The sequence below is a fragment of the Dermacentor andersoni genome, chromosome 1 (assembly GCF_023375885.2).
Source record: "Dermacentor andersoni chromosome 1, qqDerAnde1_hic_scaffold, whole genome shotgun sequence".
Classification (NCBI taxonomy): Eukaryota; Metazoa; Arthropoda; class Arachnida; order Ixodida; family Ixodidae; genus Dermacentor; species Dermacentor andersoni.
In genome coordinates, this window is record NC_092814.1 from 218873711 (window position 1) to 218901343 (window position 27633).

General features: G+C 45.4%; 1 protein-coding gene across 1 annotated transcript in view; it reads right to left on the reverse strand.

Moving 5' to 3' along the window:
* Positions 1-27633, reverse strand: part of LOC126548238 (nose resistant to fluoxetine protein 6-like) — a 108751-nt gene that overhangs the window by 32751 nt on the left and 48367 nt on the right. The window contains exons 2-8 of the mRNA XM_050196389.3: positions 17947-18188; positions 15726-15837; positions 13679-13766; positions 12236-12369; positions 9065-9235; positions 7689-7782; positions 7263-7355 (exon numbers count right to left, since the gene is read on the reverse strand). Coding sequence (XP_050052346.1) covers positions 7263-7355; positions 7689-7782; positions 9065-9235; positions 12236-12369; positions 13679-13766; positions 15726-15837; positions 17947-18188 — 934 coding nt within the window. The remainder of the gene's footprint in view (positions 1-7262; positions 7356-7688; positions 7783-9064; positions 9236-12235; positions 12370-13678; positions 13767-15725; positions 15838-17946; positions 18189-27633) is intronic.

The following is a 27633-nucleotide window of genomic DNA, read 5'->3' on the forward strand; positions in this document are numbered from 1 at the left end:
GAGCTCTCTATCATATTGAGCGTCTGCATCGCTCATCGAATGTTCAATCGCTTCTTGATTGTCTGTTTCACCGTCCGTTATCTCGCACGGGAAAATGGCAGCATTATGAACATTGCTGGCAGTTCTGAACATGCTGTTTCAGTTACGCCTCCGCCTCCGAAAGATATCATCAAGCACGTATTCCCCATTTATCTTACTATCCATGACATACACAAAAAGTATGATATGCCTGTTTCGGCAATATTCCAATTGGATCAATCAAATCATCAAATCAAATCAATCAAATCTTTATTTCCAACGACAGTTGTGGGTCCCTTAGGCGAAAAGCGGCAGTAATACCACTTGAAAATACCTAAAGGCCCACGTACATGACAGCGGTATTACGATTCATACGTTAAAAACAAATTTACAATAATCAAGTAAGAAATGCAGTTAAAAAAAAATTAAAGAAAGGTTGTGCAAATACAACAACGGAACAATAGAACAAATAAGGTCAATTTATAAGTAGTACACTCCAGAACGGTTGTACATTATAGTTGAAATATTCAATGTTCACGTGAACACATATCATAAAATGACGAAAATAAACGTGTTACAAAGAGTAATGAAACATACTTGATCATGTTCGGGCAGTAGTCGCACATGTACGAAAGATTTTCAGATAACCTCCAAGTATTCAAATACATCTGCACACGACGCCGGTCCAGGCGCTTCTGCAGCTTTTTTCGGCCCTCCGACGCAAGTACGGCGCATATTTCATATACCCCATTCAGCGTCGTCAACAGCTGCGGAGCTAGCAGCGATTAATTTTGCACTGAAATACGTGCAAGCAGAGTTACTCGCATCGAAGATTGTCACCTTTACGGACTCCCACGCTACCCTTAGATTACAACACAGTCAGATTGATTGTCCAGTTGTGCGCAGCATTACTGACTCTGCCAGCAAGATTGCATCACATGGGGTATCTCTCGTTGCCCAGTGGATACCTTCACACGTAGGGATCGCCGGAAACAAAGACGCTGATTGGCTAGCTTCAACTTGCGCTCTTAACGACTGTGTCTGTCCTGAAAGTTTGTGCAAGCTTGATGACGCTCGACTGCCGATTCGTCGCCACCTACTGAAGCAACATCCAGACTGACGCGTCGTAAAGGGAACGTTCCTGCGCTGTGTTCGCGGTCGAGGCTTGCCTCGTCGCACTACAGCGCAACTGCTCAAGTTAAGGTTTGGTTGTGTGGACGTTTGCAAACTTTCATACAGACAAGGAGGGGTGGCCAGTCCATCGTGTACGTCTTGCGGTTGCTGCGAGGCACTTCAGCACCTGATATTTGAGTGTCCCGCGTTCATTACGCAACGCACGCCGCTAGTGAGGGACTATCACCTCCTTGGCCTGCGGTGTACGACATTCGATTAATGTTTGTACCCCAGCGGTCTGCGTCGCGACGCGATCAGGCGCATCGCGCTCTTACTTTTCTAAAAGAAACTAACTTAGGTTCACGTTTGTAGTCTACTTCTGTTTTCGGATGATCGGACCTCAAACGCTATTTCTTCTATTTCGACATTCTTTAGTAACGTAACCTAGAGTGACCGGCCCTATACTGTGTGTGACCTGTACTTTGTGTTCTGCTTTATTCTTTTAGATTTGTCATCTCGCGCTTTCTTACTTCTTCCCTCCCCTTCTTCCTATCTTCCATTTCCATGTTTCTGTCTCCTCCTCTCTGAAGAGTAGGCAGGCATTGTGGCCCTTCTGGGGGCAGTTGCCAGCCTGCTCCTCGCTTTCCCTTTCCTGTCTAGTACGTGTATGTTTTAAAAACAAAAATGAGAATGGGAGTGTGCAGTTCGTCGTTGTAAATCCCGACCACCGCAGCAGGTTGCTAGTCTTCATTCCGTCTTTCCAATTTACAATATCAATGTTTCCCTTTCCACATCTTCGCAGTAGACCATTTTCGCAATGCAGCGAACTTCCCCCGCCGTGCTGCTGACCTCTGCTGAGGTAGTACTTTCTGCTGAGGTCCTATTTTTCTTCGTCTATCGCCTCAGTGCCCATTTCGCTTCCCTCTCACCCTTGCGTGAGTGGTACCTCACAAGGGCAATTTCTTTGTCTGCGTTCTATAGCTGCTCGGAGTAATTGAAATGAATGATATTGGTACACAAATCTCGCCGCCAATATATCTACACTGTCGTGCATGGTCATGTCTGGCCCGCCGTATACAGCTCTTTGAACATGCGTAATTTCAGCGCCTAGAAAGCTGACACAACTATGGAGAAATCGTTTAAAAAGAAGCAAAACATGTACTGAGGACGCAGGATTAAACTGGGCGGACGTAGCAATTTGCGTGTCGAATCGACGGCCTTTCGTGCCTGACTTATTCAGATATTGGAGACTGCCTTCGAATTCATTCCTGCTGCCGGCGGACTCGTTTTCTCTTTTAGCTTTTGTTTTTTTCTCCACGCATGCGAAGTCACGCGTGGCTGTGCAGCCTTCGTGCTAGCTTCCACCGACTTCTTTATGGCGGCCAAGGTGACGGCTTCGCCGAGCGTATGAATCGAGTTCTATTCCACAGCCGCTCACTTACACGCATCACGGGCGCAGTTTAAACAGGCCCCTGCGCGGAACCAAGCCTGGCACCCTCTCCGCTCCCTTCCTCAAATTGCTCTTTCGCATTACAATTTGTGCTTGGCACTGATGGAATTTTTCCTCATGAACTGCATAATAAACGTAAATTGGGAGAGTTAGTTTCGGTCTGTCGAGAATAGGCGCAAAAACAAAGAAGAAGAAATAAATAAAACAAGGAACAGGACATACAAGACGCAAGATAGCGCTGGCTATCAACTGAAGGTTTATAAGACAACGTAATTTTTGTATACAACAGAAATTCAGGTGATCATTTTGTTGGGCTGTTTTGCTGTCCGCCCTGCTCTTTCCACTTTGTTCTGAACGTGCGAAAATTCTCAGATTCCTCTTTTTTACGCTTACATTTAGTAAATACCAGGGATAACTTTGTGAAAGCACAGTTTTTACAGACTATAGACATTGCAGTATGTTTTCGCTGTCCTATATGTAAGTGACCAGAGCCCGAACTCATAAAGCTTTTGGTTCGTAAATGTTCTTTTACCACTGGCCATTTGCATATGTCCAGCATCAGGATCGGCTAGAATTTTCTCTTTCGCTAGAATAATTCGTAAGAGCAAACTTCACCCAATCCTGATGTTCACATTCAGTTTATTATTCTTAAAATAAAATGAATGGGTAAGAAACAATATACAGACGAGGGTCCCAAAGTGAAAGACTGCAAACGGACCCTCGATTAATAATAACAATGGAGAGATGTATTAAAGATGAACAAGCTAAGTAAAAGAAACTGACACAATTGCGAAAAATACAACATAGAAAAATTAAGTAAACGAAAACAAATTGTCTGTATACAAGCCTATAGTGCATAAAAAACTGTCAACACATACAAATGGCAAATGTAGTGTAATGAATGATGTAAACTTAGTTATACATATAAAAAAAGCTTAAGGACATGACTAAATGCATGAAAGGATGAAGATTTAATGGTATTGGGTAAACCATCCCGCAGTTTTATAGCAGCGAATGATGCCATTGTTGCATAGTTAGAATGAAGCATAGGCAGTAGAAAATTGGTGTTACTATTATTGATGAGGTACCTGGAATCAATGAATGGGTATGAAAGCTATTTAGTAAGTAATTTATAACGCATAATTATTAGATGATAGTTGAACAAGTTCGTTACAACAAGAATGTTATTTTCACGAAGTAACTGAGTTGCAACGCGATGGACATATTATTAGCGAAGGCGGCCAGCAAATGGCAATGTACACTTATGAACGAAATGTTTGTGAATTTGGCCCCAAGGCCCAATTCACAAACTTTTGTCAAATCTTATCGTTCATACGTGCTCTTTGCCATTGGCCAGCCGACTTCGCTAATGGTATCTCCAGCTAGGTGTTTGGCGAACCTTTTCTCTTATGAACAATTCTAGCGTAAGCCGTTTTGGTGACTACGGGCCCAGATATTTAGGGCCGGCCACAAAGAAAGCCGGAGAGAAACGGAGGGGATCCGGGGGGAGATGGCATAGTAACATACGTATGTATGGAGTTAGACATATGTATGGTGTGAAGGAAGTTGACTGCTTCGTGATTGGATTTCGGGATTTGCTTTTGCTTTCTATCTTCACATAGTTGTTCCAAATAAATGAGAGACTCTGAAGGGTCAAGTTTGTGGCTCGCGGAGATTACTGCCTACAAGTACTGTTTTACTGCAGGAGCTCGGTTTTAAGCTAGCTCTCCCGTGGAGTTTCTACAGCATAACATTTCTGTTACGAAAATACATCGTTTGAAGTTTCCAAATGTCCACACAGAAAGAAGGTTAAGGTGACTAAAGCCCTTTCTAAAAACACGAAGAGGTGATAACACTTGCAGTTAACAGCGCTCCGCCACGCGGCAAGCTGCACGAAAGGGTTATCATCTGGGTGCCGATTGCCCTCAGCCATAGGATAACTAAATGTAGCGCAAAACGACGCAAAACAGGAGGAGACGAGCAAGCAGAGCATACCATCTCTGCTGGCCGTAGTCGTTTTGCGCTGTCATATCGGTTAACCAAGAAGCCAACTAGACTCAAATAGTACCTCATGGCGGCGCGTCTCATCATCTCACGTGTATCCAGCAGTTTGTATTATATAGTGAAACAGAATATATAGTATTATATAGTGAAACAGAAAAGTTAATTACTTTAGCTACTGAAAATAATGTCTTGATAATAGCTCCTTCCGTGTATATGCACTTGCTAGGCAAGGACATCGGCGGTGACAAATAATACCAGGCTATATACTGAAACTGCTTGCGTCAGGCAAAATAATTTTCTGTTTGACTACCATCTCATTGTCACAGGTGCACTTAATTGAATTAGCACCGCTTGTCAGCCGCAGCCTCTGCGTTCCCCTACATTGGTTTCGAAGTTAATTATACCTCGATATTAATTCGAAGCCTCCTTCGGCTCTTTCTACGTAGCCTATCTGCCTATCTCGCCACCGAAGTTTTCGCTGTACACCGTGTTACCAAATGGCGCAACGCGCCTGTGTGAGGCGAGCAAGTGCGTTGTGAGTGAGTGCTTGTGTGACGGCAACGACAAGACGATGACAACGGCGATGAAGCATGATCACTACGACAGCAATGGTGATTGCGTCATAACTATGATGACATGGCGATGGTGACATAATGCGATGGCGCGAAGACGAAAACGGCACCACGACGACGATGAGACAACAGTTAGGACGATGGCGATAAAGCATGGTGTCTACTGATGGCATGATGACGATGACACGACGATGATGACGATATGACGACTGCAGTGGTGCGACGAGGACTATGCAATGACAACAACGGTACATCGACGACAGGGATGACGATGGCATAACGACTACGATAACGTGACGAAAACGACTGTATGACGACGAGGTCGACGAAACGGCGACGACATCATATAGATGATTACGATAGATGCGTGGTAACGACGCAAACTACAAGACTATGGCACGAGGATGGCGACGTAATGAAGACACGATGACAACAATGCTAACGACATGGCGACGACAGAGACAAAGCGACGCCGCCAACGACAGACTATACGGCAGGACGAAAGCGACATGACGACGACACGATGATGACAACGATGGCGGCATGGCGATTAAGCGTTGTCGCAGTAAAATGTTGCAATTTGAAACATCTATAATGCACGCATCGCCAATACAGTTGCTTCGCTTAACACTGATTTCCACTAGTGCGTGGGATCCGGATGAATTTTCCCGACGGGGCGCAAGAGAAATGTGCTTCAGAAGTTGAGAATAGGCTGTTTGATTCTCGTTTTGAGTGTTACAGTCACTTAACCGAAAGATGCAAAAAGATTGCACGAACTTTACGCTTAATTACCGTATCGACATACCAAGAGGTGTATATGCTCATTTGACTAACCTGAAGATAATTCTACCTTGCTATTGCTAGGAAGAAGGCTCAAAACACAATAGAGGCTGAAATAGACTTAAGGACTGAAGTTAGGAACAAAATCAGAACCAACCCTCTCCCCAGAAACATGCATCCAGAATATAATGTCGAAAGGCGAAAGGCCAGAGCTAAAGCACTCTTGCAGGAAATAGAGCAGCAGAACCAACTGGCAGCTATAGTTGATGCTTGATGCTGCCTGGGTGAAAGGTAAAGAAGCATAGACGGCCATTGTATCAAATTATCAAGGGAAGGTGCAAGACGCTCGCACTGTTTTTATCAAAGACCCCATGGTGGCGGAACAAGCGGCAATTGCTCTAGCCATCAGGAGTAATAAGTGGGCCTGCATTTACAGTGATTCGAAATCCGCTGTAATGTCTTTTGATAAAGGCTACGTAGCTGGAGTTGCAGCTAAACTTTTTGAAAACATTGGGATTATGAGAACTGAAATCCGATGGTTTCCTGCGCATATGGGGAAGGTGGACCAGACTCGGGTAAACCTCAATGAGGTTGCTCATGACTTGGCACGAGGACTTGCTAACCGCGACAGTCACAACCGAGCCGTTCACCATCAAGCCAGGGAATCTAGAGATCATTTAATAACATACAATGACGTTACCAAACATTACTATTTAGGACGCAGACAATTCCCATTGCCACATTCAAAACTGAACAGGGCTCAGGCAGTCTCACTGCGCTTATTGCAAACGGGTACATATCCCACACCCTACATCATTAATAAAATATATCCAGAGAGGGAGATTAAGATGGACTGCAACGATTGTAATGGCATCATTGGAATCAGACATATGCTGGCGGGGTGTCCCGCGACTCTTCCCAACCTCGTTGAAGAATGGACACAGTGGGAGAAAAGGATTCAAAGCCCATTGTTTGAGGACCAACTAAGGGCAGTCCAGAGGGCCCATGATGTCGCTGAAAGGCTTGGCCTGACAGTGCCAACGTGGGAGTGGCCCGCTTTGGCTTAAGAAGTCGAGCCTCCGGACCTCATTACAATAAAAGTTTTCACACACACACACACACTGCAGGATTGTGCAGAACTGTTGAGTTCAAGACGTGTACTTACACCTGCAAATAGTCGAACCATTTGTGTTTTTTTTATGGTCAGCAATAGTCTAGAAAAGGGTCCAGAACACTATGATAACACTCGAGTGTTTCACAGTGGAAGAGTTACGCGGCAATGTTTTTTACACATTTTCGTCTGTCCTTCTATTATGCGCACTTACCTTAGATACCGATGGAGAAAATAGCTGAATGGATTGAAAGAACCCTGGCGCTTCTCAAGCTTGTGCAGGCTGCTATATGCCACCAAAATGCCGCTGCGTAGACAAAATGAAAGAAAGCAGAGATGAAATTAGATAATGAGGGAAGGACAACAGGAAGTACAAGCGGCTCAAGCTATAAAGAGCACTTTCTTTTGACTTAATGGCATGAAAGTAGTAAATAATGTATCAATTACAAGTCATTGTCACTGTTGCTCATATGTAGCATACTTGTTGTATGATGTGATTATATTTCTCTGAAAAAAATTTGTTCAGCGCATTCTATACGTGTTAAATGTATACATGGTAATGTAATTTAAACCCTATCAGCGGGCTAAGAGCGTACTTTGATGTATACAGGGGTTTCCCTTTCCCCTTTTCAGCACTCACGACATGGTGACGAAGGTCTCGACGGCAGGAAACACGTTGAGGACAATCTGGAAGGGGAACGACTTGCCATACTCGAGCGCTTCGAAGAGGCCGCCTGGAAAAAGGACGCGCGCGCACGAGACGAGGTTACACCCTTGTCGTCATCGAGAAGCGGTTCCGTTTTACCGCCGCCCTTGCGAGAGGGCCTTGATCGGTGCCCTGCGACGCCCCGGGCGTGCGTTGCCCTTGCCGTGTTTATGTGCATGGACAGAGAGAGTCGTACTCATATCGCCGCAGTGAGGCAAACAATCGGCGTGCCATTAAATGCAGACGTTGGGGGCTCGTGCTCTGAATTATTGAACGAGAGCGAGTATATGCTTACCCGATGCTACAGGGCCAGGGCAGTTCGGCGTGCGCAACGGCACTCCCGTGTTTAGCTTCACGCGTCTCGGCTACCTGTAAGGCTAATCATGATATGCTCCGAGGCGGAATGTACGGGAGCGGCGTGCGTCCACCCGGCTGCGCTCGGGGACCGGAAAGGCCTTCGGTGACGCGAACGTGTGTCAGGCCAAGCACCACAGTTATGGGGCTTCCGCGTGTCCTTAAATGCGTGCAGATCGTAAGCTTGCAGTGAATGATTAGCGCATGTTCAGGGTCACCTGGCTGATATGCCGCTGCCTGCGATGAGCTCATTATTACGGCCTTCTCGGCGTGCACACATGCCCTCGGTCACGCTACAGTTGTGCAGGGATAAAGAGGAAGCGGCCGACGGTCGCCATGGTCCCGAGATGAAGTGGCGGATAAGAAAAGAAGGGTTAAGAACAGCGTGTCAGACGTTAACTGAATCAGTTTAACTAGCTGGAGAGCATGTTTACAAGTCAAAATAAAATATTTTAGATAAATATAACGCTGCCTTTCTGACGGTCATTACATGTAACTCCTCAACCTTTCGGTAGCGTCTACGCCAGGCTAGGCAATGACATTTTACAAAATATTTGCTCTGAAGTATCATGCTGAAACCAACAGTGACATCGCCAAGTACGACGCCTTTACACTTTATTTTATCTACCTATCTTCACAAGCGAATTATTTTACGTGTCTTGTAACTGAAAGTAACACACAGCGTGCAACCTTCGTGTGCACCTCAAAGAATGCACGCCCCTAAATTTGTATAGCCGCTGAATACGCTGAAGTCGAATAAGTAACATTATTCGTTTCGCTGAAACATTAGAGCGTAAGCAGGTGCTTATGCACAGTGTACACGTTCCGAAATCGCTTTCGCCTCCTCACAGTCCTGCTTATAGGAAGAGTTGCTGGCAATGGTCTCGACAGCCTTGACACGACGCAAATCCAGCGTGAATCTCCGACACCAGAGCTTCCGAAGGCGAGGCACCCACCTGAAAGCACGTAGCTCTTGTAGAAGAACGTGTGTCCCAGGATGATCCAGGCCATGGTGATGACGCGCATGCCGTGCAGCGGCTCCAGCACCCCGATGGCCGTGCGCGTGCTCAGCAGCCGCTTGCCGTTCGAGAAGGCAGAGAACGACAGAAGGACGTCCAGCACGACGTCTGCGAAAGCAGCGCCCCGCTCAGGCACGCTCCCGGCACAACGGTTGCGCGACATGCACGGCTGCAGGTGACACTCGCTGTACAGGCCGCGCTTATCTCACTCCGCAATCATGGTGGGCGCCGAATAGAAAGTACATGCTCAGAGGAGCCAAAAGCATGCCTCCTTAGATCTGGTACCGGAAGCGAGTTGGGCAGAAGAAAATGAAAGCGACATGAAAGGCGGGTTTTGGGATTCGGGCGAAGGCCCTCGATCTCAGTGTTTTAGCTTTAAGTTCTTTGACTATTTTCGCTACGCCAGCAGTCTTGACCAGAAAACATTTAAAATAAGTGGCTTAGAGAACCAGATCAGAAACCAGTATAAAAGTTGATACATCGGACGTTTTGGCTGAGTTGATTTTCACCAAGTATAACAGAAATATTAATCCTAATTATCGGCCGTCTGCATGCACGATGTCAAATTACCAACCGCTAAGCATGACGATTTTCTTGCTTTAAGATAACATGTGCAGAAATGCCGAGATAATTATGTATATTACATTTATTCATTCTTTTCATTGCTATTCATAAACATCATGATAATATTTTGTATGGATTCCCGAGCTAAGTGCATATATGTATGTGCGTCTAAACATAGGTTGTGTGTGAGGCTTCCTATTGCTTTCTTACGCTACGTTAACAATGGCGCGTACACCCAAAGTTGTGTCGCGATTGTCGAGTGTCATGCGCAATTATGTTTATATTAACACAACTTGAGCACATTAGTGATATAAAGGTGCACATTCGAGAGATCATCACTCAGGCAATTCCTTAAGTTCTTTTAGCGGTGAATGGGGTTACATGTTTCCCTCAAATTCTAAACTGGCCACCAGATGGGCCTGTTACACTAACTATTTAATGCAATTTAGTATCGGCAGTGCAAGCGGGTGTGGGTATTTTCTCGGTGTCATTTTCATGGTAGTATTCATTACATCGTCGCGATTTCGCAGCTGCATTTCTGGCAGAATTACTAACAGTTACTTTAGCTCTTCGAAGACCTCCCTTGAACGATTGGACAGCTGTTGCAGTAGATTCCTTATCGATGTGCACACCACTCACTGCATCCTCAACACTTCAGTTTTGCAGACATTTGATTCATTCATTTCTTCGAACTTACGTATGGTGCACTAGCTGTTGGTACCGGGTCACCGTGATTTGTTCTTAAACGAAACGACTGACTCACTTGAGCGAACATCTCGTGATGGCCCTGTTATCTCCGCTCTGTCGACTTCGTCTTATGTAACCGCGGCTAGGTTTAGAAAATTCTGACTTTCTCAAGATTCCTCAAAACTGCCAGGCCCATTATCACTAGATTTCCACCATGTGCTTTTCTTTATGGACAATCAATGGCGCCTCACACGTCATCTGGAAGTTTCTCTCACAAAATTATGCTGTCATACTAAACAAATAAATTTCAATGTGCACACGTCCGGTTTGGCGCCGTCCGCTCTATACCATATTTTCAATGAACCTGATCTCATCCAACATTTCTTTTTTAAATCTGTCATCAATTTATAACCTTGAGATAAATTTATTTAGTTCGTTCCGGCAACTAGGTATGCCTTTAAGTTCTCTGCTTATTGTCATTCAGGGCTTCTGCGTCAGACTTAAGTGGCAGGAACATTCGCGAGGCAGTTTGCGACCACTTCCGTGGCACAAGAAGATTACCACATTAATTTTCGGAAATAATAATTAGATCTGCTGGGTACGTGTCATTACACCTCCACGTGGCAATGATTACGTTGAATATATGGGATGATGTGATAATAGTAGCATGAAATTTTCCGTATAATATTCCATCGTCTGATTCTGAGATGCATTGCGGATCGTGTGGTTGCAAACTCCTCTTCACGGCTGCATTTACAACTTGTGGACGTGCCAGCCAGTGTACCCCGACAGCTATAATAACTGAGGTGTGTAATATCAATATAAGGAACATCGTGTTCATCAGTCAACCTTCTGTCATGCTGTGAGATGAATGATATTTCTGTTTTCTGTCCAACCTGCTATGTCTGTCACTCTCAGAGTAATAGCGAGACTCCAGCTACCGCACGTTCCTGCCTGCTTCGTCTATAGGTTTTACGGCAGAAGCGGTTTCCGTTTCAAGGAGACTACGTCATAGCCCGACATGGCCCGACATACATACATACATACATACATACATACATACATACATACATACATACATACATACATACATACATACATACATACATACATACATACATACATACATAAATATTGTTTAGTCTTGTTTTGTTTCCCTATACATACCGGGGAGGGGGTTCTTCCCTTCTAATGGATTCAGTTGCGAGTCAGCGCTCTGTCGTCCCCTGTACCGCTTTTCGTTTTCTTTTGCTACCTGAGTTTAGGTTATGCGTTTTTTGAAATTTCGGCACGTCATGTTGGCGCGTCATACGTCAACGAAGCAAGCGCCACTTTACAACGACAGAAAGCTGAGCTAGTTGGTAAGGATTCATTATGCAAAAAAAAGAGGTGAGGCCTGCAGACAGGACACAAGAGTAGAGAAGTGGACAACACGAACGCGGGTTTTCGTGTTGTCCACTTCTCTACTCTTGTGTCCTGTCTGCACGCCTCACCTCTTTTTTACCCGCCGTGGTTGCTCAGTGGCTATGGTGTTGGGCTGCTGAGCACGAGGTCGCGGGATCGAATCCCGGCCACGGCGGCCGCATTTTGATGGGGGCGAAATGCGAAAACACCCGTGTGCTTAGATTTAGGTGCACGTTAAAGAACCCCAGGTGGTCAAAATTTCCGGAGTCCCCCACTACGGCGTGCCTCATAATCAGAAAGTGGTTTTGGCACGTAAAACCCCATAATCTAATCACCTCTTTTTTTTCGTCACTTTACATGTCGTTCACGTTAAGGCTTACGACAGCCCAGCAAAGCTAGCCATAGACTGTGTTGCGTAAGCACGTGTCCAATAGGATGGTAGACGGTACTCACTATTGTTCATCACCTTCTCCTTCTCCGAGCACTGGGATGCGTTATCGTGACTGATCCAGCTGTTCAGCAACCTTGGTGCCACATCTAGGAACGTGCCCAGCAACACCAGGCAGAAGAAGAACGCCAAGATGCCCCTGCGCATGTCGCCGCGCATCACTGTCGTTGAACCACGCCGTAGTAATCTACCGTGCCCATAATTTGTGCAACTCTGCGCAATAATGATTCGTCACAGCAGATTCTGGCACAGTACATCTTATAGCCGAACTCTTGCTTACCAACTCTAACTAAAGGTGAGATGCCTGCGTACATTACCGTCACCTGCTTGCCCCGTGCGTGGTCGGTTTCTTCGCGATGATCAAAACAGATGAGGCCAGCGCGGGAGCTGTTCTCTAATAAGGTTTTTTCCCCCATTTTCCTTTCTTTTTTTGCCGAAAGTGCTTGATTAACGCGTTGCAAAGTAATCACATGCAAGCGTCTGCACATGCCTGACTGCTTTCGCGCCTGGCGAAGTAAAGCGCGAGAAACGGTTCCGGGGTTCCGGCCCGGAGCTGTGACCTCAGATCATGCGTTTTACCGGCACACCATGTATGGCAGACGTATAAAACCATGGTTGACGCATATGTGTCGCAAGCTTTCAGCCAATGAAATGGCCAAGTGACTTCGCCGAGCAGTTTTGTATGGCGCCGAGGTACGATGACTGCGTCGACTGATTGCCTACCATCTTAATTTCATTACTTTCGCCTCATAATGGTGCCTCTACACAGCTAAGACTGAAAGAGTTGTCGCGTACAGTTCCAAGCGACGAATCTAAGTTTTCTGTTAGGGTTTGTACGGTTCTTTGACATGGCTTATTCGAGGACGTCGAACCCAATAAATTGCCCATCTGGAGGACTGAACATGCACCGGACTATGGGACATTGATTGAGCAGAAACTCAAACGAAAATAACTGAACCTGGCCAAACACCTCTTTCTGCAAGGCCATCCATGCACTGAACGTATTATTCCTTATTTGTAAGTTGCTGACTTATCTTAAGTGTCGACGTGCAAACAATAAATTTTTAAAACATTTCGACCAAAATTTTCGAAATCGCACTGTCTGTGCTATTGGTTCAGCTTGAGTTACGATAATAGAAGCCATTGTTTGAGTGATGCCGTGATCATAATTGTATCATCGAAAACAGGCTTCTCCATTTTAGCTTCTTTTTGAAAAGAAACATTATGACAGGACATACGCCTCGTTTGTTAACAAAGGAAAGCGATGACTTCGACCCATCCACTTTCTGATAAAGCATAAACAATATATTTCGCTCTTTTCACTGTGGCACTGTTCCCTTGAAGACCGAGTGTTTAGTTACATTTATTTTAATTATCGAGAGTTACTTTTATCAAATTAACTAGAGTATCGAAAATACGACTCCGAAGTTTTCAGAAACGCGACTTACATGGCAATGAGCTGGAGCGTCGTGTACTCGGTCGGCTTTAGTTTCTCACAGAAGGGCACTGACACGTCCAGTTGTGCCAAATCTCCAACTGAAACAAAAATTAAGGGGGAAAATGTAGGCCATTTTCGCGTGGAAATGGTTCTCGTTGCTCACTTTCTGTGCGTTTCTTGCAACCTGACTTGTTTGTACTCTTCGTGGTTCCATTTACTGTGCTGTGATTGGAGTACAAATAACTTATACTTATTCATGATAGCCTGCCTGCCTAGCGTAATTGAATTCCCATTTACAATTGAAGGCGGAACTTTGAGAAGCTGAGTGGTGCCTGTGGTGAGTGGTGTTTGAGTGGTGCTTTTTCAGCCGTTGCGACGTTGACAATGCACTGCACACACCGCCGACCGCGCCCTCCTATCGTAAAGTTATGCTATAATCGCGATGCCTACAGCAGGCTACTGGCAAAAAGTGGGCGTACCGACAGGCACACGGACATGAAAGGACGTGCATACGCAATGCCAGTTCTCGGCAGAAGGCGCTCGCTTCGTTAAAGGTTGCAAGAATGCAGTGCGGCAGCGCTCGCAGATCCCGTAATATTTTGTCCCTGCCTGTACACCAAAAACTGACGAAGGAAAGTCAGCAAACGTTGATTTATTGCATTTCTCCGATAGCTGCTCAATAAGGATTACCTAAGTGCTCCGTTTGGACAGGAAGCCGTTCGACATAATTATGATCATTTCTATTAGCATCCCCTTGGCGGCGGGCACGCCGCCTGGTGTCGAGCTCATGCCTGCATGCATTCGAAGCTCTGTGCTGTAGCGTGTCTCTGGCGATGTTAACTCGACTGGAGCCAGGACCGTCCTATTTCTCCAACAGCGACTTCGACATCGACTACGCCGTCGTAGAAGACGTAGGACTGAAAGTACTGCTAGACAAGTAGTAACGTGAGTAACTCGGCCAGATCGCCTCGTCATACTTACACTATTACTTACATTATGCCAATCGATGCCACAAGGACGTTACATTTCGTACACCCTGTCTCTGTCGGGCCCAGACGCCCTTTCCACCATGTGGAGTAGCAGGCTACTGTCGTATCCCTAGGGTCGGCTTATTCATTTCTCATCCATCAAACAAACACACCTTGTGGGAGTGCCCTGCCAACTCCATCTTCAGAATGACAATACTTTCTAAACTACCACACAACCGCCGTCCCGGCAGCAGGGAGGAGTGGACCACTCCCCCACGAAAGCTTGAAAATCTATGGTGGCCGCTTCTGGTGCAGCACGTCAAGCACGTGCTGGGCTAGGAGGCATGAGCCTAGCAGGAGGCTCAGACTTTGGCTTTAGTTCCTTTGGTACTAATAAATTTTATTTCTCTCTTTCCCATTCAAGTTTATCTGCCATTTTTTGCCTTGCTTCTTTGCCGTTCAACGTTCCCTGCTTTCCTGCAGGGTCTTTGCTTACTCATCCCTTGCCTTTCTCGCGGCTAGGCGAGCAATCGGCGACACAAGTTTGCGAATCTCAGCAGCGAGTTTCTATACTAATTTAATATATTAGGGACACTAATAGTCAGGTGTTCATTGTATAGAACGGATACAGCACATTCAACCATGAAACTGCACAGAAAGCACAGCTATAATACTTATACAACATGCAGCTGGTAGGTGAGAAGCGCAATCTGTACTTCCATGCGCAATGGTCGCGGTACACTTTGAATTAATGTTCGCGCCACTTGGCCACTAGAACATTTTTTTCGCTACTCTTAATAAACATTTTGTGAACGTCATATAAAATTGTTACTTTTAAAGATGGTGTTTACCATTCTTGCTTTATTAAATTTGCCTCTTTGAGGAACGACACACCTACAAGCGAAAATACAAGTTTTATGCGGCGAGTCGAGGAATTAATTTTGCCTACTGAGTGACAGGTGCCCGATCGCCAGTCGATGATAAAACGCTCTTACACAAGATTTGGGTATATCTGGCTCATACTGCGAAGTACGTACGGACTGCCTCTTACTGCAGTGACCGGGCCAGCCTTGCAGTGTCGCAACTTACCGGCGCTTCCCAATGTCTGGATGTCAGTCTGCGTGCACGTCGAAGGCACGCACAGTGCCATCCGGATGGGCGTGAAGTAGAAGTAACCCACCGACACGTCTCCTAGGAGATGCTGTTGAAAGAGGCGATGAATGTTTCAAGGAACTTCGCCGTACATGATGTGGACATGTAGAGAGGGAAGTCAAAAAGATCAAATAGAGAGTTTCAGGAATGGCGGACCCAAAGTTAGGGGGAGCTTATACCTTCTCTGTTACAAAACAGCCTAAGCAGAGTTCAAGTTGTGCGCATGTGCACGGTCTACGCGATGCTGCTTGGGTTCGCTATTATATGCAGGGTGTCACATCTATCGTGCACCAAGATTTCAATATATCTAAATACCACGTAGCTCAACAGAATCAAGGTAATGTTTTCGTCGCTTGGAGACACTGAGATTATTTTTTGCATTCAGACTATTACATAATTAGTCGTAATTAATTAGTAATCTTCTCAAATATTATAATTACATGAAAAGTGTCAATGAGAAAATTGTAGAGCAACATAAAAAAACTCCCGATACAGCTTTCTGTTGCTCAGTGCGTGCTACATAAAAGTGTTTTTCCAAATATGAGAGAAGCTCGCGAATACACGCAAAGTGCCTCCAGCGGCCAGTCGTGCGGCAATTTAACTTGTATTCGCGGGCTTCTTTCACGCTCTGAAAAACACTTTTATGTAGCACGTATTAAGCAGCAGAAAGCTGCATCGGGAATTTTTCATGTTGCTTTACAATATTCTCATTGACACGTGCTTGTCATCTAATTATAATATTTGAGAAGTTGGTTAATTAATTATGACTAATTGTGTATTTAGAATGCAAAAAATAATGTGAGTATCTCCAAGCAACGTCAAACAGCATTACCTTGGTTCTGTCCAGCTACATGGCATTTACATATTTTTAAATATTGGTGCACGACAGCTGGGACGCCCTGTATATGTAGAGCTCTATTTAAGGGAGGTCAGTTAAACGAACGCCTGATTTTCTGTCTTACACGTACAGGGATGATGCATAATAACTGATGCTACAGTTGTACTGTTTGCATACCGAATGAATGACAAAAAAATAAATGGCTTGAACTTACCCATCCAAAAGGCCATAATTTTTTCATGTGTGCGTTTGTTAATATACGACGCGAAACGGGGAACTTATTTTTTATTAATGAATCCGACAAAAGAATGTCCAATAAGGTATAGTTTGAAGTAAATTGAAAGAAACAAAGATAACAGTGTAGGTCAAATATTTTGACGTCGAATGCTGAAATATTTTAGCCTTTACAGAATAAAGAAAGAACGCGACGTTCAAGGACTCCGTTATTGAGAATCCTGCGTTTGAGGCCTTAGATCGCGGTCGACTTCGCACCTTGTCCTTCGCAATTTATGAGGGCCTTATTACACTGTTTTATGGGCAGACGCACATACCAAAGAAACGCATTTAACTCCTCTCGCAAGACAATGTTTTTTTTCCTACAGTGATTGAATAAGGTGATCGTCGTCGAGTGCACTTGCGACAAAAAAGGAACGCTCATTGCCCAGGCATTGTGAAGCATGTACACCCCCATATACTTCAGCTGTGTATTGTCAGGAACTTCATACCGGGGAAAGCAGGTAGCTCATAATGTCTGACACCTCCGATGCGTTGAGGCTAGGTGAAAAATGGGGGTTGCGCAGACGTTCTTTGAGCGGAAGTGGGATGTCTTCATTCAGCGTGACCGAACCCATTGCCACTACACGCTTTGTTCTTTCTGATTAAAAGTATTGTTTTATAATTGTACTGTAGCCACAAAAATACTTGCTCAGGGTGCCCAAAAGCAGGCGGTTGCAAACGTTAGATTTATACCGCCGATTGCATTACAGGGGCCATCAAGAAGACTGTCTTGGTTTCCCTTTGCGTGAGGCCCTTTTCGTTCGCTGTTGTGTTACTTTAATACTGCGAGAGATGCGGGTATTGATACCTTGCACCCCCACTATTATGTGACGAAGACAGTAATAATGAAGATGTTGCGTAAGAAGGTGTAGTTACACATTATTTACAAGCTAAGCAGGGCGATACGTGGATAAAGTGGCTGCCAAACTGTTTGCGGGCATGCACTTTCCGCCAAATCACCGTCTTTGTTGTTACACAGACCGCAGTCTTCAGAGCCATGCCGAACCGCTCCCTAACAATATTAAACGAGCACAAGGACATTACCTTATAGAGAGGCACCTCATCGGTAAGATTCCTCAGGTATGTCTTGGGGCTATATCGGGCTGGCTTTGGCGGTAGCTTGAAGCGGATGTTCAGAGCGCAGTACTGGCCCTGGAAGTACTCTTCAAGTTTTCCGTTGAGACGCCGGTTGATGGCCCGCACGTGTAGGCATTCGCCCATGTCTCCGAATGCGGCCAGTGAACCGTAGAACAGTCCGTCAGGCATTTTCCCGCTCGCGTCCAGCACTGCACATTGAACCACACGCAACATCTCATCAGACTAGCAAAACTTTGGGGGTGGGAGACGCGTTTCCAAACGAAACCGCGCGTAGTGAAAATCCGCGTACTCTCGTTGCCCACTTAGCTATGCGACGCGCTGGTTGCATCGTGCACATAAGCTAAAGATATTACCGCGTGCACGATGAGTATCTGGTTTTGTTGATCATCACCAAAGCGGACTGGAAAATTTAAAGATCATGTCAGAGGCGCACTCGCTTTCTCGGAATCGCTATGCAAGCAAATGGCGGAGGCATGTACCAACCACAAGGCACTAAATTTTGAACAAGGTCAGAGATACAATCTCGTCTAGGAGTTAACCAAAGGCTCACGGGCCGCTTCGCATCAGCTAGTCGAGAAAAATCGCAAACAAAGAGTACGCGAGGATACAGGTTCACGTGTTTTCTGAGCAGCGTTGTTTTCCCATGAGAATTAGAGAAAGATAGGTGACCGCAAAGTCTATCCAGAATATCGAAATACGTGCGCAGGCAAAACGTGGACATACGAAGAGGAACGATAACTAGAGGGTTGGAGAAAGAAAGAAAGAAAGAAAGAAAGAAAGAAAGAAAGAAAGAAAGAAAGAAAGAAAGAAAGAAAGAATAGCAAACGCACACAGGACAAGAGATAGTTCAGGTTGGCTACTTTGTATGGCTAAGGGGGCTTGCGAGAGAATGGAGAACGAACTGACTGAAACAGAAACAAAAGTCCGCAAAAAAAAAAAACCCGCGCAGATGTGTTAAAGTATATCACAGAGGCTCACTGACCTCGCACCTCACACACAGACCTTACAGAACGTAAGCAGTGCATCCGGCATTCGTAGCCTTCGCCTTGGATGCCATTCGCGAGCACCTTTCGTTCTCATAAGGGAGAACTGCCCACTCTGTCAAGCACTTTGCACGACACTCCTTTCCGCGCTGTACAGTGTACAGACACAGAAGTGTGCTGAAGCCTTGTAGCAGCCGTATATTTTGCTGTTGGAGCAGTCGGCTGTTCCAGTCAGTAATATCACTACTCTCTAAATGCCAAGTCACGTTCCAGTTAAGCAGAACTCGCGTAAGCAAAATTCTTTTATGCGAGGTAACTTGGTTGACATTTTGCTGGCACAACTAAAGAAAAGAAAAAGGAAAAAAAAGTGCATCGCATGGTATTTTGCATTTTTGTATGTCTCCTGTATTTCTTCAACTCACTCATCAACTCCACTCGACTCCAAGTTTCTCCAACGGCGAAACGGTGATCTCGGAACTCGGAGGGGACAAACCGCCGTCTCACCGTTGATCACAAAGACTGCGAAAACTTGGGGTTCACGTCGCCTTGCGTGAAAATGTCCGAGGCAAACATTAGTCTTAACTTAGTGGACGCTTCAGAGGCTCCGCGAGGTTTTGTTCTGCTTGGCTTGTCGCACCGCAGACAATTTTGCGACGCTATGAGCTCCGCGCTACAGTCGACGACAGTGTGACAGACGAACGGCGAAGCGAACGTCCTGCTGCGCTGCCCACAGACGGAGATCGCACCGTGTCGGCTTGCATCGCGCAGCCGCGACGCACCATTCTTATTTACGATCTAGACTGCAAAAACGAAGCCGTTTTCATGTTAAAGAACGCCCTGATGGTATCCACATGTGGGGCGGTTACGCGCAGTTTACGCATAAAGGAATAGGATCGAGTAACAAGCATCGCTGGCAATAACTTAGCGAAAATGTCTAGGAATATTGGTCTTGAAAAAAAAATGCTTGGTTCCACTCGGTGCTTAAAATAATATTTTACCGTCGTATGTATATAGAAATAGTTTTTCCGCGCATTTCAAATTTTTTTTTACGTTCGCCTATAAGAGCGGTCTTGCAATCTGTATGTATGTGAGCAAAAGTAAAGTTTACTTATTTGAAAACTTATTTGAAAAATAAAAGTGACAGTATACGGGACACGTCATAAGAAATTAGCGTGATTTTCGTAGCGCCACCAGATTATTGCGCACGACTGCGCGATACGATAAACTAAACTTAAAGAACATTACAACGATATCGGTTGTCCGCTTTAAAATAATCGTATAGGGCGTAATGTGCTATGGTTTATCTCGACTCAAAAAGTTGCTAATTTCAACATGGGATCCGTCTCTCTTGGGCTGAAGCTACAGGTAAACGATAATGCGGATTGGCTCCAACAATTACACACTTGTACATGGGCAATGGAATAGTGATGGTCCAATTTCAAGAGACAATAGACGTGGTAGCGTAAGCAAACATGTACGCACTGCTGTATGAATTCACAGTAAAACGTCGGCTAGCCCAGTAGTGAAATCAGGGCCTGCATTCAGAAAAAGCTCTTACTCCAGAATTGGTCGTAACAGCTAATTTCAGCAAATCGCGATGCTGGACTGAGTATGAGCGAAGGCGGCCGTCGAGAAAGCAAAGGCCACGACGAGAAGCTTTGCCGATTCGATCCACTTGACAGCCTAGATGGTAGCGCGGCATTCATTTACCTTAACTCGGTCACCTTGAACCTCTGCGGCGCAACGCATGCACGCGTGCAGTCGCGAGGTCACCTTGCCTCTCGTGGTTACAGCGGAGCGCTGTAATAAAGCGGCAACGAAGCCACCACACTTTGTTAACCATGCTTTTGCACTCCGACCTTTTTATTTTCTTTTTGTTCGTGCGAACCGGTCCGCTCACCATACCCTTATCTACAACTTCGCAGAACTCTCTTCTTCGCATGAAACCGTTCCGCTTTTTTTAGTTTCCTATACCATTTTCCTTGCAGGCATAAGCCTTTCACAACGTAGCTATTATAGACAGAGTTCCAAGATTAGGGTGGATAGCCCACTTTCCGGTCTGCGTGCGATGATAGCATCTGTTTTTACGCATCGGTACCTTAACAAGGAGCCGTGCAAAATGTTGCTAAGGCACTAACGTCGCGACGCTTTGTCGTGTTGACCTGTCGTGGTAGCTTTGTAACTATGGAGTTCTGCTGCTGGTCACGGCCCACCGCCACAACCTGGATGTACATGTGCACATTCGCGGAGCCGTGACGTAACGAAATGTTCCCGCATGGACACTGGCTATTTAGGAGAAAGGTGCTTCGGCTCCTCGTAAAGTCCTCGTAGAGTGTGAATGGTGAGCCGCGTGGGTCGACGTCAAATGTATGACGTGCATCTTGCGGCGTTTCTTGTGAAATTACATGTGTTACTGGGAGCTGTTGTTTTACCAGATGGAATGTGTCGGATTTCAGACTCTACCGCATTTTATAAGTTATGCTTGGGCCGAGCGATTGCCGGCAACTTTTGCAAGGCTAGGTCCGCCTGTAGCAAGCAACACTCCTCCTCCTCTTCCTAGCTTAACGTCAACAGCTTAATTTTAAAAGAAACAACAACAGTTGGCAGCTTGGCATGTCTTACCGCAAGTACTTCGACTTAAAAGCAAAGTACAGTGCTATGCACTAATTAAGGTTATAGCGCTGGATTCACAAGGACAAGAAAGACGACAGGACGGCTGACGGTATATTGCACGTCCTGTCGTCTTTCTTGTCCGTGTGAATCCAGCGCTATGACTTCAATTATTACAACGAACCAACTAGCCCAAAAATCTGCTCTACAGTGCTGTGTTTTGCTATAGTTTCTTTCCGTGTGGATATAGTTCCGCCTAGTAGTATCATTCTGTGCAAAAATAAATTTTTAATAGAAGTTCCGGGGAAACCATCTGCTATTGACGATAAGTTCAATGTTGGAAGCACAGCTTATCTTTGCTAATGAAACAGTTTACCGCTGAATGCCTCGATTTGAATGTGAAGAGAAATGTATATGAAAACTGGAGAATCTTGCTTGGTTGCCTGACCTGACATGTTGCTTCAGATTTAGGGCGAAAGGTGAAATGCCGCACACAATGAGAACATGGGCACACAATCAACTATGTAGCCATGTCCATGCTCAAACTATCTTCAACGTCTCATTGAGAACCAATCCCGCAAAACGCCCGAAAACTCTTTCGGTGGGCGCAACGCACACGAGGCACTTCCTTACGGGCCGAGAACGTCCTGTAGCTCGAAAAAGAAGTCATGATGGTAGCTTAATGAGGCGTAGCGGCTGCAAACGCCGGGGCTATCAATCCTCCAGGACAATACAGCAAACCGGGCGTGCGTCTGGTTAACCTCCCTGCTTTTCCTGTCTTCTCTCTCTCTCCCTCTACAGATTACGCGTGTTGACGAGTCTGATATCTGTGCCTAATAAATAAAACGACTCGCATACGTCATAACTAATTTTATTTGATCGGAACGTGCGTTATCTTATCTGCAGGAACCATGATACATGCGAAAGTCACAGCTTGTGTCAAACCTATGCAATGATCCGTACTGGTGCAATGGTGAAACAATAGTTGCTGCATCTTTTGCATATCAAAGGGTGTTCCAATCGGCACAGATGAGACTGTGTGTTTCTCTGGCATAGTCCTCTTCGACGCTGCCTATTGTGCCACAGTGGTTAGATAGCCGCTGTAACACAGGGTTACGGTTACAGTTCGCTGGCTTAGAGCCTCATGTCATCGATGAGGTTCACCTGCATACGCAGCGATTGTAGAGATTGCAGGGCTGCTTGGCAGTCAGTGAAGATGACCTATAGGTACAAGCAGAGTGTTTAACAATGCGAGATAATGCTTCCCACAGCGCAGTTAATTCAATGGAAGTTGTAAAAGTTCGATGGCTAACTATACGAGCGACAGTGACACGCACAGCTGGCGTGAGGAACGATGTATATGCGACTAAACCGTCGTCATATATGGGACAGTCAGTGCTGCAGTAGTTGATATTGTGCTGAAGAGCGAAATACGCCACTGGCCCCGCGGTCTTTCTCATGCCTGAATCGGGCTGCCTTTTTCAGTAGTTGCAGAGTGTGTACGTGAGTGTCCGCATCGATGGTGTCACTTATCTAGGCAGTGTGGTAACCAGAAATACGGGCTTGCCGAGTAAATTTCTGCCACAGGTTCAAGCATCGATTGAAATATACGACGACCGCTACGGCTTGTGAATACGCACTTTGCAATGAGTTGGTCGAGAACAAACGCTGAGCCCTCTTTCAAGGCCATTCGGCACTATTTGCGTGCACCAAACACCTCGACTGAGCGACTTGCTTGAGGGGCTTGCAAGTTGGTGGTTGCGTGTTGCGCTTAAAATGAGCCGGGGAAGCGAAACAGTGAGTTGCCACTGGCGCGGGGCGACAACGATTCTGACAGTTACAGACCGAGAAAATGGAGCCGTCCCAACGCTGTCTGACTGCTCTCATTTTTGACCTGGACTTTTAGTTTTTTTTATCGCTTTGTTTCATCGAATCACTCTATTCACTTTATTTACTTTTGTATTTGTTCTTGCTAATCTAAATCGGCCCTGTCAGGCTTTTCACCGACGTAGCTGTTTTTTATTGCTTTCCTTTCATTTTGATGGCAGCGCAACGAAAACGAGAAAACGCATAGAAAGGAGAACGGACATATCACTAATGACGGAGTAAATGGCACATAAACAAATAATACGTAAAAAAACTTATCGTGAGCGTATTTTCCTTCCTACTGAGGAAAACAGATTATTTGAAAATCTGCAGTAGGCTCTATGTAACGACGTGCGCGGGCAGGTTGGCTTTTCGAATTCTATTAAATATGTTTAACGAGAGGCTGAAGCCTTTCGGGGGCGCCGGAGATTGTTCTGCTTTTGAATGTATATGAAGACAGGAAATATTAAGATGAACAACGTGACAGCGGCACACAAAATACAGAGTAAAGAGTTCATGTCGATATTTCGTGAACCTTCTTAACAAATACAAAATCAAACTCTGTCGTGCTTGCCACACTGAAACGCGCAGCTTGTCGCCACTGCGACAAAAAGGAAAATGATGGTGATGATGAAGGAGAATGAGAACAAGAAAAATGCAGAATTTCCGTTCCAAGGGCGAAGTACTGACAGCAACATAATGTATTAGGATATTGCACCAGACTTTGCAGTTTTAAGAGCAATATAAGTTGCTGTAGACATTTGCTTAACAACTAAGAACGCGTGGTGTCACGCGCCTAAAGAGGCACGTGCACATAGTTCACTCGATGACCGCGAGTAGTCGCGGTCACAAGGCTGGCGCGATGAGCACCAGCAGCGCTGGGCTTGGGCCAGAGCGAACGCTCTGTGCGGCCCCTCCCTTTACCATTTCACTATGCTGTGCTTCCGAAAGTCCGCAGATCACGTGACTCACTTTCACACCCCAAAATGCCCCACAGCTGGCCTTTTCCCATCTATAGAAGCTGTTGAACTCACAGAGATTCATACCAAGGTCATTAGAGAGAAATGTGAAGCGGGAATCGTTTAGCCACCGTGAGTTGCATGGATAGTACTCAGGTTTTTCACTTGGCGAGAAATCGTCTACAAAGCACGTTGCAGCTTTCCTCTATTACTTTTTGTGATGCAATTGGACTGCTTGCTAATCACACATTTTCACAAAGTTTTTTTTTTCAGAGCAGTAAAGTAGAAAACGCTAGCCATTAAATCTCTTAATTGTGTTGCTCCTAGCACAACTAAGCCACGACGCTTTCAAGTATGCGTACTGGAATATGTAGATGGTCTTTCGCAAGCGGCATCCGCCATGTGTGATGGATTTTTATGCTCGAAACTGTTATTTTTGTAATGTTCTAAAACCATCGAATGGTAGAAATTGGAGGCTCGATGGGGCTAATTATTGCCATACAACAAGAAATTTGGGACGATCAGTATTCTTTCTCTGTTACTTGTAGGATAAAACTCTTCAGTTGAGTCACCTTTGTTTGTTTTCTCTCGGCATTCCCTTTGCACAAAACGGCCACTGTGCGAGAAAATTTCGAAATCGGCGATCGTACACTCAGTGTGGCTAAACAGTGAAAGGGAAGAACGAACAGGATAAGGGTCTGACTTGCAACTAAATTTTATTGGCACATTCACAAATTGATAGGAAGAATAGCCCCATTTCCACACAGAGACATAAGAGAAGAAAAAAAAGAAAGGAAAAAAGAGAACAAATTCATGACGTATCCAGCAAAGCCATTTCTTTCGGTGACAACATGATCGAAGCCATGGTTACGCACTAATCACCCGCTTTGATAATATGATAAGCCACATGATAAGCCACATGATAAGCGCCGTTTAGCCACAATGAACATACCTATACGCTCAACTTACAATGCTTCTACCGGTCGTACACTGACGTACTGGCATGATGTATCGGCGTGAATTTTGACATATCTGAAGTATGGGTAATTCATTTTCGCTACTGTGATCAACCTGTTATTGCCAAATGAAAGAAAATAGTCTTGAAGGATGCTTCACTAGCATAAGCTCATTTATTGTTACGTGTTACTATAGTGCCCCATCCTTGAGAGTTCTACAGGATCAGTCATAGTATTGCAAAGTGCAGAAAAGAGCACAAGGGAAAAGCACAAAATCTGAAACTGTAATGTTATTGGCTTATTGAAGGATCACGCTTGAATTAAGGCTACATTCAGTTCAAACCAAGGACGCGCCAAAGAGATGTTTCGCCCTTTTGCACGTAGTTTGCATTTTTCACCACGCTGCGAAAGAATTCGGTAGTGTATTTGCGTTCCCCCGGTCGGAGCAATTAATGACGATACATGGCGGAGAATAAAAAGGTGGGATCAACTGGAGAATCAATCATGGCGGAGAACCAGGGCGCTGCTAACAACGCCACTGGTTGTTGCACATATGGTTGCTTGCATGCAGCGGAGCCAAGATAGGCCTCGATGTGGCTGATCGCAAAGTTGAGCTGATCATGCATACGGGAAACGCATGGACTGCGCTACACATCGTCGATTCCTTGATGCAAGATAACAGGTCAAGCTGCTATAGCTCCTCTTGAGTCTTAATGGTAGCTTAGGTTTTCTGTGTATTTAGGTTAAGTACAGCTTAGATTTTCTGTGGACTAGTTGGGCGATACATAATCGCTGTGTAGATAGCACTAGGTCCTGTCTGTTTCCTCTCTTCCGTGGTCTTTTATTGCGCTTAAGCTTGTCTTAGCCTTCGAAAATGCATTAGCTAGCCCAATTACATTTATTAGCCAATACAAGACGTAAAAGAATCGCCTTGCGTTGATTATACCAAGCAGTGGACGTAAATAGGCACTACAGGGGTAAAACCTTCTCGTCAGCGTACGCCGCCGAGGCCAGCGCCACTGAATGTGCTTACAACCTTGGGACGTGACCGTATATACATAAATTATATGAAAATAAGGGGAAACAGTACATTACGGTGATTTTACGGCCCAAAGCTAGCAAGGGCTCTAAGAAACGCCAAGATGGAGGATTTCGTAATAATTCGATCGAGGTTCTTTGCGTTCGGTTAAATATAAGTGCACGGGCGTTTTCGCATTCTGCATCCTTTAGAATACAGTCGCTGTGGACGGGAATAAAGTCCGTGGCAGTACACGGTCAGCCGCGTACGCCATAGGCGCCCAACTGCCGCTCCGGTAAAAAAAAAGAAAGAAAAAGAAAGAGAAAGAGAGAGAGAGAGAGAGAAAAGAAAAAGAAGAAAAAGAAAAGAATTCGAAAGAATGAAAGAGAAAGAAAGAAAGAAAGAAAAATGAAGCACGCAAGCAAGCAAGCAAACGTTAACAGGTGTGCAAAAAGCAGTGGCTTTATTCCTGGAGAGCCTTTCCCTCATTTTGTTTCGTTCTTTTTTCTGTTTTGATTCAAAGCCACCGGCTGGGCTGGAAAGACAAGTGCTCACTTTTCCTTCTCCGGTTAGCGATAATTCAGCGTCTGCCGGTCGCGTGCTTGGCGTGCCGCCGATCTTCAGTCTGCGCCAACTGGACAAGAAGTCATGAGAGTTGGCAATTGGCCATCTGAAATTTCCGTCGTGTGTCATTATTCGCAGCACGAATAAGCGATCCGTAGTGTTTGTAGACTCTGTACTTATGATATTCTTTAGCTCTTCGCTTCTCCGTAGGGCGTAAGAACATCGAAGCCTTCTGAGCCCAGCGGCGTCGCACAGACCACGCTTTAGCTACTGAGACTCACTCATGGAAGTAGCGCTGCTTGCAGAGGGTGATACTAGTTTTATTGCTTCATGGATGGCGCTTCGCGCTGGTAACCACATCTACCGTCGGTTAGCGTCCGTACGGGAGAAGGAAATGAGTTCGGATAAGAGGTGGGCAGTATATCCGAATAGCTTCGTCGCACGGGACGTTTGCCATAGTGACTAACGAGGAAATAGCGTTCACGCACGTGTGGTCACCTGAACGCAAGGTGCCTCTCGAGATTCATACGTCATCAAAGCCAACCTAAGGAAGCCGCCGCGTAGGTTCGGCTATTCGTCCACAGCTGGTGTGGATCAAAATTTCCTCGACTTCTTTTATTCCTCGCCTGACGCCTCGCAATGTGTCGGAGCGATGGCCTTGTCGGGGTTTCTGCCTC